Source organism: Bombus bifarius, unplaced genomic scaffold, assembly GCF_011952205.1.
Source record: "Bombus bifarius isolate JDL3187 unplaced genomic scaffold, Bbif_JDL3187 scf7180000007975, whole genome shotgun sequence".
NCBI classification, from domain to species: domain Eukaryota; kingdom Metazoa; phylum Arthropoda; class Insecta; order Hymenoptera; family Apidae; genus Bombus; species Bombus bifarius.
In genome coordinates, this window is record NW_022884361.1 from 1,435,099 (window position 1) to 1,453,265 (window position 18,167).

The 18,167-nt window shown below is 39.5% G+C and overlaps 1 protein-coding gene across 1 annotated transcript in view; it reads left to right on the forward strand.

Moving 5' to 3' along the window:
- The window catches only part of LOC117217255, a 162,866-nt gene that overhangs the window by 101,302 nt on the left and 43,397 nt on the right, over positions 1–18,167 (forward strand). Inside the window, exon 4 of the mRNA XM_033464728.1 lies at positions 4,328–4,420. Within this exon, the coding sequence (XP_033320619.1) occupies positions 4,328–4,420 (93 nt within the window). The remainder of the gene's footprint in view (positions 1–4,327; positions 4,421–18,167) is intronic.

The window sequence follows — 18,167 nt, forward strand, 5'->3', positions numbered from 1 at the left end:
CAGTAAATATCTCATTATTAATATTAATATTTACATTATTAATATTAATACTATTGATAATATTATTCCATATGACTGAGTTAAATTACGCGTGAAATATATAGCGACCACTTCATTATAACAGCGAAGGAAAAATTAAATCGGGTCTCGATTTAAGGAAACAATTTGCACGATGTTTCAATGTAAATGGTCTGATCGATCCTCTCAAGAGGAAAGAGCGAAGTTTAATGCAGAAATATCGTATTTGCGTTCGCTGAAATGAATTTCAAAGGCTGATCAATCAACTTTATTCTCCCAAAAGTTTGTCTCGAGGCTCAATCTTCAATTACCCGCCGATTTCTGAACGAAGGGGTGAAATTATGATATTCCGAACGAATCAGATTTTACATCCATCGATAATCTAATTTTCACCAACCCCTTATCCCTTATCAATCTCGTCAATTTCATCTTCTGTCCACTCACCAGCTCCAGTTCCACAAAAATATCATCGTTCTAACGATATTTGTCGAATAAAAAAGTGCTATATGACAAGCAAATTGTTTAACTCATGACGCCTATGCTATCTGAAAATCCTTTATCAATCTCATCAATTTCTTCTCCGAAATACCTTCCTACTTTCGATCTTCAGTTTGGTAGAAAAAGAATTCTAATGATTTCCTAATGAAAAATCATATAACAAGCAATTTTCCAAATCACGAAACCTATTCTACTTGGAACAGATTGATAAAGCGCTCAATTATCACGGAATCTGATTATCGCGGTAGCCAGACTCGTTTTCACGGTGGAAAAGCGCGAGAAGGGAAACCAAACTGAAAGGAAGAGGCCAGAGGGAGAAAGTATAGAAAGAAAAAAGGTCGTGGAACCCCCTAGTCTGAAGTATTCACGCGACTGCCTCGTCGTGAGGTCAGAATCCACGCTCCGTGATAAAAGACGCGTGTGGAGCTGTCGGTGGTTACCGCAGGGGTTGCTAATACTCTGGAAATCTGCACCCTCGCGTCATATTCGAAATCTCCCGGTATCGGGGGAGACCTCTTCGAAATTCCGTGTCGACATCCGCTTGATTACATGCGTCTCTCTTCCGATTCATTTCCGAGCAGGGACCGCGTCGTCGCTTGAGAATTTCTTTCCTCGTGCCGTTCGGGATCTTCGCCTTTCCGAATGGGATTCCCAATGATTTCGCTTAAACGATCCCTCTTCACGGAGATCGATCTCTAGCCGTGCAAATTGCCGGTGAATTTCATCTGGAGAAGAACACTTATCAGACGTTCTTTTTATTTTCTTGATAATTACAGTGGCTCACGAAAATACTTTAACACTCCTAGAAACCTTCTATGAATATAAAAAGTTTCGTAGCATTGATAGTTCAGACGAGGTAGAGACAATTCTACGGAAAAAGAATCAGTCGAATTTTAAAAATTTGTTTAACATACGTAACTTACTAAGTAGTTATTAACTGGAGGGGGACAATCAGCAAGAGATTATTTTACGCGCGGAAAAAATAAAAGATGTGAGAAATGTATTGTCTGCATCAACAAATAACACAGTTGGCAATTTTATTAAAAATTTTCTAAGTAGGTGTTCAAATACTTTCGTGAGCTAATGTACGTAAATTTCTGGCCTCCATCTTCGAGAACGAAATCAACCCCTCGAGATACAAATTTTTCTTTCAAATGGTTACAGTGGAACGAATGATGAAAGATTGAGAAATAGCTCTTCGAAATAAGTTTCCTGGAATAATTGGTGGCAAACAGAAAAGAAGCAAACAGGGTAATCTCGATCTTCCAAAGTACGGATTTTAATCTGCTTCTGATTTCAAAGGAGAACGGTTTGAAATAAAATTACCTGGCGTACAAAGTGCTCGGTAGGAAGTTGGGTAAAAATATTCAATAATTAATTTCATACCGCTGAATTCTTATTCCAATTGCAACGAGAGATGTTAGCGTGGCAGAGAAACCTTGGAGTTATATACTCGATGTCGAGTGGGGCCTTTGCTTGTGAACCGCTGTGTAATTACGGAGAACGACCGAGAATAACAATTAACACCGTAACGAGTGAGGGTAGCCTCCCCCCGTCAAGCAAAGCTATTCGGACAAGGACCAGGAAACAGAATGGAACTCCAGTTTCTGATGGAGGTTATAAGCTCCAAGGTCGTTTGAATTTCCATACGGTACACAGGCTGGGCTGCGAGTTCCGAAAGGAAATTAATTAGTTTCACCTATTTCTACTAGCGCGAGAGGTGCTTCTATAAAATATTTCCATAATTTTCTGATAAAGTAGGTCGATGATATACGAGAGATAGCGAAATAAAATGTTTCGTTTCTAAAATAAAATAAAACTGAGATTACCGTGCAGTTTAAATTACAAAATAAATTTACAAAAAGGATATTGTAAAAATGTCTATCTTGCATTCATCTAAAATAACACTTTCGCGTCTTAAGATAGAAGAGTAAACCGATAAAAGCGAAAACGGTCCAAGATTTTTGGACAACTTTAACAAGTTTAAATCGGATTCGCGGCGCGTTCGCAATTATTACGATTCCTGGAGCAAAGCGGAAAGGATTAAAGTGGAGGGTGCGACTTAAGACTGGAGCTTTCTCGGTTGCTTAACGCATTGGTATTCGGCTGCAGTGCCCGTCTAATACCTCGCTTTTGTCTCAACAGGGGTGAATGGAGAGGGCAAGCCATTTTCCTCAAGGAGGACGTAACGTGAGGCCGGATCAGTCTTTTCTCCTTCTGTCTTCTTTTTTTCTACTCTCCATTTTAGCGGAAAGTCCTGCACCAAAGAGTTTCACTAGTACGGAAAGATAAAACGAGATGGAGGATGATTGCCCATTGCATCGCGTTCCGAAATCTGGGCCAAACGGATTTAAGTGAAAGTTACAAAGATCTTATCCACAATTTTTATAGTAGAAATCTTTCCGAAAGCAATTTGTTAATGCCAGTAAGAGAGACATTTTTTCTGGGGATTTAGAAAATCTTCTCGTCTTGAAGACTTTACACGCTATCGATAGAAAATTTAGGATAGTAGTACGACAAAGAAGGCGAAGGTATAACTCTAAATACTTGTTATTTCCTATGTTTCGTAACGAAACAATTCAACAATTTCCCAAAAGAGTATAGAGTATATCGTTCTCGATCGATAAGATTTGAAAGAGCTTACGTTTGATAGGGTACATGCACCCTGACCCATTTTCCTGTTGAAGCAAAGCGTTGAGAACATTTTATTCCAGCTCTTCGGACGTTCATGTCATTACAATTAAATCCGGAGTGTCCACTTTTGTGTCGCAGAGACACAACCTGATCTTGAGAGAACAAAAGGAGACGATCCCCTCTACAGTAGCCATAAAACAACCATAACACTGTTATACACCGCGTTCCTATCCTTGCTGCCTCTTGTTCAAGCTTTTCTTCCCTCTTTCTTGTCCTTTTTTCCGCGCCGCGGCAGTCAGTTACGAACCAAACAACCCTCGTATTTATGAGGGATCCTCCAACGGAGAAAGCAGGGTACACACCGGCCAATTTCCACCGATCTACTCTCCAACTACTCATACCAGTCCTGCCGTGCTGTGTTCTTCGCAGCACAGCCCAAATTTTTCTGCTCCATAGGTTTTAACGAGGAGTTTTCGTGGGAAATGATCGTACTTTATTGATAACCCGAGTATCTCTAACAGGGTTTTTATTCGCCCACCCTTTTGACCGGCTCCTCTACGAGCTGGACTTCCGTTCGGCCTTTTTGTTACTGGCTTGAAAGGATACTGGCATATATCACGGAGGGGAACGTTAACGAAGTTTTTACGATCTCTTAATATTGTAACCTCAGTCGATGCATTATTTTTTGCTTGAATGGAAAGCGGTAATAACACTCGTAGGATTATCAAACAATGCTTCACAGGTATAATTATTATGAAGTTTAATAATTAAAGGAAGCAAACGTGTTATCGATCGACTAGTGCAAATAAAACGTAGAAGGTTAAACAGTGATCTATTTTAATTTCATATATGTAGTTGTCTAGAGAACATTGATATTAATGCACGCGCAAAGAGAAAGAAATTAAAATATAATCGAAAGTCGAAGGAAGGAAAAAACATGTGGCGATTGTTAAATAATTCACAGGAGAAATTAAAACGCTGCCTTTCCGAGCGAATCGATAAAACTTCCATACGATTAAGACTCGATATATCTCGCCACGCGGACCCTTTTAATTAAAGAGAAAGTACCGAGCCGTTGAGTTATCGCGGTGAGGGGAAACAAAGAAAAGATAGGAAATCGCGATACACCTGCTGTTCAGCCGGCTATATTTACCCTGTGTGTTTCGTTATTTTCCAGGAGCCGCAGCCGCATCCCGTGTCTACGTGGACGCATTGTCTCGATTAGCACGCCAAGCGCAACTGGGTACATGGGGCGGTTCCAAGGATGTCGGTAAGTTTCGCAATCTTCTTATTATCGTCGTGCCGAAACTTCTTCTCGCCGGTTTCTCGCCAGTTTCTCGTCGGCAACGTGTCCCAATGGAGATAGGAAAACGTGAAATTCGCAAAAAACGACAATCACGCATATAAGGCGCGCGCGCGTGTGTGTGTGTGTGTGTACACGCGTGTCCACGAAACACACGGAGGTTCGTCGTTCACCGTAATTACGGCGAATTAATTAAAATTTGTCACGTAATTATCGACGAATGAACGGGAGCTCTGGTCGATCCTTAAACAACAGCTGCGTCGACGAAGGTTAATTAATTAGTGTTCCACGCATCATTAGACGGGCAAATAAATCGTTGTATCGCGGCGCAGCTGTTGGCGGAAAATTTGTTTGTCTCGATCGTTACGTTTTGTTCCAACGCTTTGCCAGATACGTTAAATTTAAAACCGGAGTTTTATTTGTCCCAGCGATCCAATCCTCACACCATCGACTTTGTCTTCGTTTCGATGCGCCTCTTAATTACCAGATTGCCCGCGTTCCATGATAATTATTTCAATTACGCCGACGCAGCCAGGGATATTTATAGCAAACTAATAGAGGGTCGGTCGCAATTAAAATCGGCCGTTCGCCGATTGATATACATCCGCCGCGTTTTTAATTGTTTTTCAGTGATTTTAATGGCCAGCAAACACTCCCGCCTGACTCGCGCGCACGATTCCCAGTTAATAAGAATTTTAATTCGAATCGATTTGTTTCGTTCGTTGTCGTTACGAACTTCTCCACTCGAGTGTTAATTATTAAGGGCAAACCAAAAAGTCGTTCCCTACGGGACATACATACATATTTCGGAATGCACGTGGACGCACAAAGGCATTGAGTCCTTGCGGTACAGAAACGCGAAATGTATTCCCTGACAACGTATTAATACTTCCAATGCGATAATTCTGCCGCGATTGATGGGCTAATCTACACTATGTAGCCGCGTTAAAATTAACGTGTAGTAATACAACAAGGAATATGTTGTAACATAGTTGCAAAGTAATCGCATAATAATAGAATAATTATTCACGCGGATGTTCCGATATCGTCACACGGATCAGGCTAATAATTTTACAAACACCTGTATTAAAATTCACGAGCAATAATATCCGTGAAACTATCGCTAATCCTCCAAAAGCGCTTCGAGGGAGGCATCAAATTTCCTGCAACTGTCAATACTGTGCGTCGAATTTCCCTCCAAAATATGTATAATTTTACGATAACCAAATATTATACACTGACCATCTGTTTAAACGTGTTTTCTGATAACTACGCTCTACCACTGTCAGATGCAGAATGTTGTAACATAATACGTAATTCGTGTTTAAAATTAATAAATTTTCACTCCAAAAGTTTGTAATTAAATCTAAAGATTGAAACTACACGTCATTGCAGATAAAATGGTGCTTTGTTAAATTATAATCAGAATGTTTTGTTACGGGTGTCGCTCGATATTACAAGCCAAAGGGTTGATTTAGTAAATTTATAGGCACGTGGATGATGAGACTTCCTTGTTCCTATGTTTCTAACATAAATTAACACTGGCGACGAGTTGGTCTATTTCAAAGGGCGACCCTTTCGCGGAATGAGCGCGACTCGCGCTTTTTCTCGTTCGCTTTCAACAAAGTTTGGCCTGTCGCGTCGGCGCGAGATACGCCGGACCAGCACTCCCGTGGTTTCCAAAGCCAATAAAGTTTCACCCGTTTAACCGTCTGTCTCACCCTGTCTGTCTTATAGACAGGGAGGCGAAGGGAGAACGGTGGAAGAGGGTGGAAAAAAGTTGCTAACAGGATCATTGCAGCGTGATAAGTGTACGTATTAAGGGCTGGGTCGATAACCTTCGTGGCCGGACTGGTGAGATTCGAAATAAGAAACGAACGCGCGAGACCGAGGCAACAGCCTTAAGAAGCTGTCCAAGTGCGACCCAAGTTTTATTTGTTTTTCAACCGGAAAGAGAAATCCCATTCGATTCGAAACGAATTGCCCGTTTGGTGTCCGCTTGATATTTTCCGCGCACCGATCGCGTTTTCGCCTTTGGAATCTTTAGTAAGAGATACTTCTGCGGATGCAGTATAATTTTTTCCTTGGAATACGTTGATGGAAATTTGAAATTTACATTTCTATTATTAACGTTACTTTAGAAAACAACCATCTGTAATTTAAATGTAATTTAAAGATTGGTTACGGATCTTAGAAGCTCGTATCATATTTCTATCAGACTAATTAACGATACGAGTATAAGTGTATCGTGTAATAATTATAGAGCGCGTATCAATTAACTATCGATACTAACTAACTTCTAACGAGGCAAACTTTAGCATCAGGATGATAGACCTCGTGTTCGAGTAATATTGCTTATATCCCCCCGAGTCTTAAACGACATCGCTAGAGAATCATCAAATATTCATATCGACATCGAAGAAAAACCAATTTTAAACATTTGCATTTTCTACTAACAAGGCTGCATCCGCAGATGTATTATTTTTATTCATATTTTTGAATAAAATAAGGAATAATATATTTCTTATATTCGTGTTTACTAGAAATGTTCTCTGTATTATATGGTCATTTATATCCAAATATAATGCGGTAATTAAACTAATAAGGATTTCACGGACGCAATACTGTTTTGAAAGATAATACAAAACGAACACGCCTACATTGTATCATCCTAGTGGATACTGGCTAAAGTTAACTGCAATCAGTGGTTGGCTAGAATATCCGAGCCTTGGATAACCCCTGTTAACTGCATACGCGACGCCCTCGGGCACCTTCCAATTTAAACTCTGCCTTGTATGTGCTACCACGAAATAGGGTTACCGTATTATTATTTGTCGTTCCAAGTGCTCACGAATAAGACTAAAACAGATGAATTGTCGTTCTATCAGGTTTCATTCCAATTTTACACGACGAAAATACTCTTCTTCTAATTCAATGTAGTTTAATTTAAATTCTACTCGTATCTTTCCTTTTTTCCATTATTTCTTCCCAATAGCATTTTCGGATCGTAACTTTAATCTTCGATAACTAATTCTAAGAACAATCTACACGATTCGATTAAACTACGTAATGAAGATGAAATATTCGAAAGTAAAGGATAAGGAGTCGTGGGAAATTCCTGGAAAATTGACCGTTATCAGAGAAGTGTCGCGCTCGGAAGACACTTGGAGTTCCTTACAACAATCGATGGGTAGCGGACTGGAATATCTTATTACCTCCATTTGGCTGTCTGGCAGTTTTCCAGTGTTACGCCAATTTGCACTCGTTAAAGAGATGCCTTTGAAACTTTCCGCACAGGCAATGTTGACTAAACGTTCTCTCCTTTGCAGAACTCAATTTTCATTCGACGCGCCTAACTTTATGACAGGATACTGCATGCTTTATTCCCGGCCTAGCGTTTCTTATTAAATTCTGCTGTGACGAATGATATAGCATTCGTCTTGCTTCACCGACGTTCCCACTTCATTTCGACGCAAAATAAGAAACGCGTCTACATTTACTAATAAATCATTGTCCAATGTATCAACCTGTGTTTAATTTGTGTCTCGATTCTTCGATTGTTATACGGAAATTTTTTGATGGTCTAATCGGCCTGTTTCTTATTCGAAATAAAAAATGTGTTGGAATACCAACGACCCGCGGATGCACTTGTTTCGATCGAAAACAAAGTTTCGAATCGTCGTAACATAGTTCACCAGAAGCGGATTGAGAAACAATAACATATCTTATTGTCTCTGTAAGCATTTTTCGATATTCAATTTCAGAAACGTTCGCGTGGTCGCCATCCCTAAGTTGTTAGAATAGCCGCCGACAATTTTTTGTCAGAATTTGTATCTATTACTAGTGGGACATACAAATTCTAGAAATCAATTCCGATAGAACGTACACGAACCTTTCTCTGAATTTTCCATACCGATGGGAAAATATTTCTTTTCCAGTATTTTTTGCATCCGTTAGTTATTAAAACCGTGTACAATATTTTTTCGAATTTTCTGTACCAACGCAAAAATAGTTCTTTTCCAATATTTTTTTTGCATCCACTAGTTCGACTTCCAAACTACATTATACTAAAAATTTGCTTGGGATATCGTGAAAATAATCGAGAAGCGAAAGTGTGAAACAACAGATAAAGTACGATTCTCGTAGCGATAGAAAAGATTTGGATGCGCGTGTTTCAATCTCAACCGCAGTAACCTAAAGGAATTGCAAAAATTCTATCGAGTTTTAAACAGCGAGGAGGAAATCGCTCGAAATAATAGATAGTTTATCGACTGGCTTGGAAAATTGATTAGTCGAACGTTGGGAGTTGGCTTTCGCTGTTATTGCGAAACATTCTCAAAGAGATCGTTTCAGGTTGCATCGACAGTTTACCCGTCGAGAAACATTTCCTGAATAGGGCAGGGATTTCCTTTGCCGCTGCGACGAACCTTTCCAACTTGCTCACCGAGGAATCCGGCGACTCAAGTTTAAATCGACGGACTTTTGTCAACTGCGAAACGACACACGCCGGTAGAGAGACAAACTCGTTCAATTTAGACATGCGATTCTCTCGTTTCCAGCATCGTCCAAACTAAATTAAACTTTTAATTATTCGAACAGAATCGAGAAAAGAACAAGCTGTTACTCTTTCCATTTTCATTACGCGACACGTAAATTCTCGTTGCTTTCGTTTTCTTTTCTTCAAATTGTTCCTCGTGAATGGGACGGGAGTGTGTATGAATAGAACATCGATGCGATGTCAAGGTACTTACGATCAGTAAGCGGATCTTAGGTTAGACGCATTTACTAGTGCAAAAGGAATTGGATATTGAAAGCTTATATTGACTTGTTGGGAAGTTCGTAGAGTTTCTGGAAATCGATAATTAAATGTTGCTATGTATCTGATGAAACCGAAGGAGAATTATTTACTATGAACTCGCGAGATAAGGTGAAACGCTGAATTTGGATAAATATCGTTTTCAGTTGAATATCAAATCATAAAGAGATGTTCGAGGTTTGCTCGAAGTGTTTCTCTCCAAATAAATCTTTTAAAGAAACATTTTGTCCATTTTGCAAACAAGTAGAATTTCAAAAGTATTCGCATTGCGTTTACACGATTTTACGCTGTTATTGCACTGGCGGTTGAATTATAATATTTTCGAAAACCTTTCGCACCGGAGGCCGCAATTTCCATAAGTAAATCGACGAATCCAAATACCACGGAATTCAGGTGCCGTTTCTTGACTTCGTTCGCCAAGAGCCTCGCAATAAAACGTTAAATACGGAGCGGAAGCTAGAACCGAGGTTTTCGACAATTCAAGTTGGTATAATAGGTAGAATTCGATTTCGAGAGACTTGGAACTCGAGCATCCGAGCCTCCACTGTGGCTTGTAGTTAGTATCGATCACTTGAATCGGTAATTTAGCTGACAATGCTCGTTCAGAAGGAAGTTCCTGAACTAGGCATATTTTGATCACGAAAATATCCTTATCTTTACTTACACTGCAGCTCATACATTTGCGTGACGATGCAAGATGATATCTAATGTAATTTGTCACTTCCTCCATTTAGAGTATCCAACAATTTTCTAATATCTGTAAATCGTGAAATACCCTTTTCTATCGACACCGATGATATAGATAGAATTGAATGATAATACGTACAATTTTGTCCGTTTTCACTGTGAAATACGCTTATCGAGAACGTTTCATACGGCAAAAGCAATTGGAAGTGGCAATGACATTCACGTGTCAATTGATGCAGAAAACGCCGACCTGATGGAAACAATTTTGTTGACGGATTAATGTTTTCCCTTAGTTGGTCATTCGATTTAATCAGCACGTCACTATCGAACGATCTTCATCAGCGTGATTTCTTGATACGGGCTGCAGTCAGCATCCATCGTTTGATCTGATAATCCTTTCTAATTCTAACCCGGAGTCAGCGCTTGAATTTCCTGGCAGCGGTCTCTTTAGAGGTTTCACTCAACCTCTATGGGTGGCCCGCAACCTCTGTGCGTCAAGGAAATTGGAAAGTCGTGTTCGACAGATTGATCGAAGAGTCGTCGATCGATAGCTTACCCCATGTTTGAATACCCCACTGTTGACCTCGATTATCGCGGTCGCCTCGTCGACGCGGTTTTATTCCTTTAAAGATTAGTTACCACGGTTAAGTGATATTTAAAGTAAAGCGAAGGTAGATCGAACGACTTTGAATTTAAATGAAAAAATTAGTAAGTTTGAATATTTAAAAATTTGGTGACTAAGATATATAAAAGGTGGAGAGTTGGAAAATGAAAAATTTATTTAACTCTATTCGCGTTCTAAACTGTGTTAAAAGCAAAGATTGTCATGGAACGATTTGGATTTTAATTTATATTCTCATCGTACTCGAGGCAAACGTAGTTATATTGGAGGAAATTGTCGACCGCGTTTATTTACGATATAACATTAAGATTTACACAAATGCACCTCCAATTTCCGAATTTACATTCGCGTATTTATGTTATAAATTATGCATCTGCGTTTATTTGGGATATTCCTGTTTGTTCATTTGCTTGCAAAATACACTGTTTGTTGCATTTGTCCCAATTTTACTTAATTATAGTCAGTCTGCCACGAATTATTTGTTGCGTAAATATTTATTATACCGCTCATTATTTGCATACAACGTGCTACACTGTTCGGCCGAGGTTGCGATGCTTTATTCTCAACCGTAATTTTATCGCAATGAAACCGTATTCATCAATTAATTCTTTGTGATAAATCATTTCGTGAAATAAACATATAAATATCCATATTATCCGTTATTATTATTAGTATCGTTATATTCTCATTATTATCGACTTTTAATTATTACCGAAATAATGATAGAAACAAACTCGGTTTATCTTATTTGCACCAACTTTCTTTCATAGATTTTGCTAACTCCATCATCCATTTGTTATGAAAGCACAAACTCGCTTCCAGAGCTATCGCCGTTTTCTTAGACACGGCGAGACCTCTTTGTCAAACAGGTCAGGATTTTTCTATAATTCTCGCGAACATCGAACATACGTCGGCGCAATAAATCCAGGCGGAAACGTCTTACACGCGATTACCATAACATAACACATTTGCGAACGCGTATAGCAAGCAGAATCGGCGATAGTGAAGAAAATTCGTTTTCCCTTCCCTTACGGCTCGGCGCGAGGCGTGAAGCGAAAATTCGATGCTCACGATGTTAGTGCAGGGTGGTGCCGAAATGAAAGCGTGATAGCGAAATTGGCAATATCGCGACTTTTCCCTCCCATTTCTCTCTCTTCCTTAAAATCGATCGCGTTTCCCGCCCCTTTATCAACGGTAGCGAATTTCCTTTTCGTTGAAATACGTCCGCCATCCTAGCACGCCATAACGAGATTCTTCGGATTGTATCAGAGATTCGATATTAATTCGTAGCACTGTGGAAATTCACTGTCATCGGATGGCGGTTGTTATTTAATCGTATTTCTTCAAGGTGAGACTTCGATATTTGAGACGTCATAATTTCATACCATTTGCGAATGTTTCATTGCATAATTCAGACCGTTACGAAAAAGATCGTCGAAATACACAACTGATACGTTATATTTCGAATATTTTGAATATCATGTCACTTTTTAATAAATGACGAATGTTATTTCGAGCAAGACAGAGTTCTTATTCATTTTGAACAACGACGTTCTTTTATGGATTTATCGATAATGTTTATTCGCAACAAACAGAATGCTCATGCGGCGAACGTTCGACGGTCATTTGAAAGTTCGCGTTGGTCTCGTTTGCTTGCTTTTCTCTACAATTAGTGGAAACGCGGATTGCTGCGTAACAAGGGGACAAACAATCGAAGCACGCTGAGTAATTTCATTAATAGCAAATTATTGTAAATTCGTCCACTGCGATACGCTTAACGAGCTTCTGGAATTTCGCTAAAATCTACCATCCGTTGCAACATACATGTTGAAGATATCACCAATGATATTAAAACTGAATGCTAATTAATATCGAATAATATTTCAACAATTGAAAATATGCCATAATATTTGATAGAACCAAATCTTAAATATTTACTTAGACAAGTTGCCAGAAAATGATCGTCAAAATGAAAAACAACTATCACAATTTAAAACTTTCACCGTTTCCTTTTTGAAATATAACACAATGATTTATAATTTATACGTTATATTTATATATTATATAACACAGTGAACCTTCTAATATATTTCACGATACTAATTACACACTGAGAAATTAATTCTTATTTGGGACAACTATTTAAATGACTGTCAGTGTATAAAAAGGTAGCGGAGATAATACTATTAAATCAGCTTTAAAACAAATTCGCTACGAATGCAGACAACCTTAATCATATTGGAAGGAATCAGCAAACATTGTGTATCGATACCCTGACAGAATCAACAGCATACACGGATGGTCTTAATAGGGTAAATTGAAGCATAGCCGCGACAATCCGATCGAACCCCTTTCTGTACGGAGAAATAGGATTTGAGACGTGCATTTGAGATTGCTACAATACAGGTTTGCACGGTCTGGCGTTACGTAGACAAATAATTGATGTCGACTTCCTACTTCGTTAATAAGCTTACCACCCAATCGAACGTCTCTCTCCTTTATGAAGCATTGAACCGAACCAAATCGTGTTAAAACTATATTAAATAAGCACTCTAGTCTAGTAATTCGCTCGTTATATTTTCTAAGTGTTAATGAATTATTCAAATATCGTGGTACAACCACGTAGCACAAATGAATATAGCAAGATTATAAAAGAACATTTTTAACAGCGACACTGATGGCTATAGCTGCACCTAGAATTACTTGGAATCGGTTAGGAACAGCCAAAGTCAATAAAAGGCAATAAAAAATAACTGAGAAAATTTGTACAAGTTAAACCACTCCAATGAAAATCCGGCGTCCCTCCACGTGCCAAAAACTTCCATCAACCGTTTCGGATAGCGGAAGAAATTCGTGACAGGAGATACGTGCCCGGCAAACAAGAAAACCCGGGACACGTTTGCAGGACGAACGACTGAGAATTATTCGTAGAGAGTCGCAGCGAGGTGAGGAAGGTTGCGGCGTAATCGGTGCTCGTTTAAAGCACCGGCCGATAATTTGGCCCCCGTAATTTTATGCAATTATGCGTATTACCACGGGTACGCAGGTTTGTACGTTTGTACGCGGGCAGACGCGGAAAGGGTCGAAGCGCAGCTGGAATTCAGGGGGCGGATTTCGGTGTCCACGTGTCCTCGCGACCCTCTGCGGCTCACAATCCACACCCACGCTCACAGCTACCCCCGTGTCCCGTGCCCCGCGCCCCTGACGGCCAACAACTTCGCCCTCGACGCTGGAAATGCCGCGTCGCCTCGTTTCACGGTAAAGTGACCGCGCGTTAACTCCCATTCGTTACGCGTTTACATTATTATTAAAGCGCATTTACACGGCCGTTGGCGCGAGCGCCTCGTGGAATTTTAATATCCCGACAAGCGCGGGAACCGACGGGTTTCCTATCCTCCTGTTATCTTCGACCCTGCGCCCCAAAAGGGAGATTAAAAGTCGCCGAGAGCGAAATTTCCGTTTTGGGCCTGTCTGCAGTTTCGCCCTCCCCTTCGCTACTTCGCGAATTTGTTTGTTCTCTTCTTCCGATCGAGGAACATCGATGACATCTGCCGAGACCACCTCCTACTGGATATCTTTTCGGCGAGCAAGATTTCTGTCCGACCAAGTCCGGAGGAAGTTTTTGCGGGAAATTTATTACGAAGTAGTCGCGTAGAATTCTTCGAACTGACTCGAACTTCGAAATTTGTATTTGTATTCGAGTCGATATTTGTCACTCGCTTCGATGTGTTCCTTACGATGTAGCCATACAGATTTTTACAAATTCGTCGGTAACAGGCTACGTACAAAGAGTTGGCGTGTTACAAATTTTATCAAATGACAGACAGAACAAAGTTTCAGCTTCTGTTTATCGCCGTGTATTTTCTAATCACGTAAACTGTTCCGATTTATCAAATCGAACTTTGAATTTAGGAAATGTACGCACGTCGATTAGAAAATACCAAGATTAACCGAAAACGTTTTCAGTTTCGTATCGGATGGGCGGTGTATCGTTTATTCTCCTGTTTCGTTCGTTTATTTCGCCGTTGAGCTCTGTTTACGAGAACGTGGAATTTCATTTGTTAGTTGGGCGCATTCTATGAAGTCCTTCGTTCGCACGTACAAACGCCGAATTCTATTTGAACAGTTAAGCACGTAAATATACTACCAACTCGGAAATATCGAGATATTTGCATGTCTTCGACACGATGTAATTTAGCGACGTAATGTAATTGCGGAATTGCGTCGTATGAAAGAACCCGTACTAACTTTACCGTTATCTCAGTCGTGAGTGAATTTTCGATTTTTATAAATTATTCTTCGTTCAATTTTTAACTATGAATCACACTCGAATAGCTGTACTTTCTACGATTGTTTCACTTTACTAGATTCAAGAAAAAATACGAGAAACAGCAAATAATCTTTCCAGCTCATATCCAATTTTTATAACTTCCGTAGCCCGTTGGTGATTAAACTAAATATACATATAGATGAAAGTCTTTAAATATTGAAAACACTCGAGTGAACTTTTGCGAGAAAACTTCCGTCGACAAACTTAATAATAATTTCAATTGGCGCGAAGAAAGCGAAGGGTCGCCGCAAAATCCACATTAGTCTGTCAACGCGTACAAATCGCACGAAACCAGAGCCGGCTTTTCATTTGGTGGAAATCATTATCCGCGATCAATGGATCGCTGCGCACGTTCGCCGCGACCACGTACACCGTGCATTGCATCCTTTATCGCGAGTCTGATCGATCGAGCGGCAGCACTGAACTAATGCCCAGCATTTAAAATCAAAGCTGAACGCAGACCGACCACGTGGCCGAACGGAATAAAGTTCCCCGCCGATTCGATGGAGGACATCGGTTGTATTCTCAGTGATATTGCTTAGCTTTCACGCAGAGCTGAATAGTCACGCCGCAATTAACTCGTATTCACCACTTTGATGTTGCAACCCCCGCATTATACGCGCCGTCTCAATTGTAGCGGTGATCTGAGCCGATGAAAGGATCGCTGACTGTAGCGTAGGCTGCAGACACGGCAATGTTTATCGAACGCGGCAGGATACCTGCACTTCGGCTGAATATTGGCTTCCAGGCAGCGAAATCGATGTGCAGTTGCACGTTGCACCGGATCCGCCGTTGTTAGTCCGCCAATTCCGTTCTTCCCATTTCATAGTCAATACGAGTGCCGCATAGATGATGCGTTGTTTACCAATAGGAATTTCCCAAAATCGATTTTCCTTTTTCTCCTATTTATCCGACGTGTATTCTGCCGCGTGAGCAAACCTTACAAACTTTAATATTGAAGGATGTCTTTAAACGTTGTTCCAGTATCGGTGTTACTTTCAAATACCTGTTCTCGATTTTTCTGTACAAACAACGGGATAAACAATTAAATTTCCATTTATAAACAGCCAACTAAATTGCACTCAAATATGCAGCCGCATGAGTTATTCTTAAACGTTTCTCCTATTATCACACGCGATCGAACGATTTTTATAAACCGCGTAGAATACTTTGCTATGCTCTTGTATAAAGGAGAATCGATGGCTCTTCTTTCGCGTAATATTATAAAGCAGACACTGATCGTCACAAGGTAAACATCAATTTATACATTTACTTAGAACGTTGATAACGAGAGACGATTCTAACAATTCCATTGCTGTCTGTCGAAGCGTGTGAAATTACTGTCGAGTCGAGTAGCCCGGCGCGGCAACCTGAAGTACGAGTGCACTCTATGTATGAATGTATTCATGCATCGGTTACATTAAAAAACACACAACAGTAGAATAAGTTTTATGATCGTTGATGATTTTATCATTTTGGAATTTTTCTTTCCATTTCTCAGATTCAAATCCCTCTCGTAGTTATATGAAGCAAGTTGAACCTGATACAAGAAAAGTATCAGAGAATTATTAGCTTGCTTGTCCGGATCGGATTTTAAATATCATTATTTGTATTTTTCTTAAACGAGCAAATATTACAGAGTGCAATACGAGCAAAAATTGAAGAAACATACTTGCCTGCTGGAAAATTAATCTCCGCTACATTTATTTGCATCGTTTCACGAAGCCGGTGGAACTTCATAATAATAACAGCATTTCAAAGGAATCGACTCCGAAGCCTCTTATGAGGAAAATGATTTAAAGTCCTTTAAAGGCGGACTTTTTATAGAGTTTATGATCTTTAATATAAATTATCGTGAATATGGTTCGTGAAATGACTACTTAATAGGGTTAAGCATCAAACATTCAAACAGCAAAACGGTTTACTAATCTAAGCCTACTAATATGCCTCAGCTATGTATTTGTAGGAATATTATTGTACCGTAATCCGCCATAGCTGCAAATTTAATATGTACGGCGTTACGATATTGGCAGTAATAGCCAACGCAATCTATCTGCATGTAGGAATATTATATCAACCTTGGTCGTTATACTTGATAACCGATAATTGATATTTCACATGATAATCCAGCTTTAGTTTTCGAGGTATTTCATTACCGAGAGCGTTGAATTTCCGTAAAATGTCTGAACCTGCCCCTGTGGTCAGTGAAAATATTTTTGAGCGTTGAATCAATTTCTATAAAGTTTCTACCACTGCCCGTCTCCCAAACTTTTCCCTTTTCGCAGCGAGAAATGGAAATTTAAATTGAACCTTGTGTTCGTTCATGAAAAAAATCCTGAAAGCGGTTGATTTCATATAACAAAGCTAGACAATTTTTCGTTCCAAAATTGAGATCTTAACCATCTTGAAATCCCTGAACAGGAAGCAATTACTATGTCCTAGAACGACCACTTGGAATAGTTTAGTGTTTTGGCTGAGGGCTTAAGTAGTATAGACCTGTACGTAGCCAGCCAGCAAAGCAGCGTATACCAAACGCGTTAAACAATGGCAATCAACGCTTTTTCAAACGATTCGTGCTACGAAACTCGATAACAAGCTATATAATTCCTCCTTTTACATACGAAATTATGCAATTTAAATATCTAAAAGATTAGCGTCCTGTTAGAAAAAAATTCCAATGATTTAACGAAAGGAACGCGTTCGTTACGCGTAGAAACACATATCGCCGAGTTCTGTGTTGGTTTGGGAGAGTCTCCACGATAACGAGACCCAATTAAGCTTAAATTGACCGAAAACTCTGAATAATAGCAAACATCGAGGAGAAACAAATGCCAATTTGTAAGAAGTACAAACTTTCCAAATCAAAAGATACATCGATGGGTCCCACGTTTAGAGTGCATTAAGCCACACTACTAGAACTTTCGAAGAGAGCAGATCAAAGTTGTAAAAATCTCGAAACAACATGTGTGATATTGTATATTACACATATACTATAGTTTTATACTATTATATTAAAAACTAAACGACCTGCATGAAAATTTTTACCATCGCCAAGGATAAAGAATTTAATATGCAAAATATAATTTTTTGTTAAGATGTGCGTTCTGTAAAAGTATACGAAATTTACCCCATCGTTTTTCAAATAAAATTGCCACGTAAGCTAAGTGTATCGACGAATCACCCTTCACGAGTCACCCCATTTGTCAATCTCCTCGAGTCTGAAACTCTGTGGCAACATCTTATTCCGAACACCGTATTC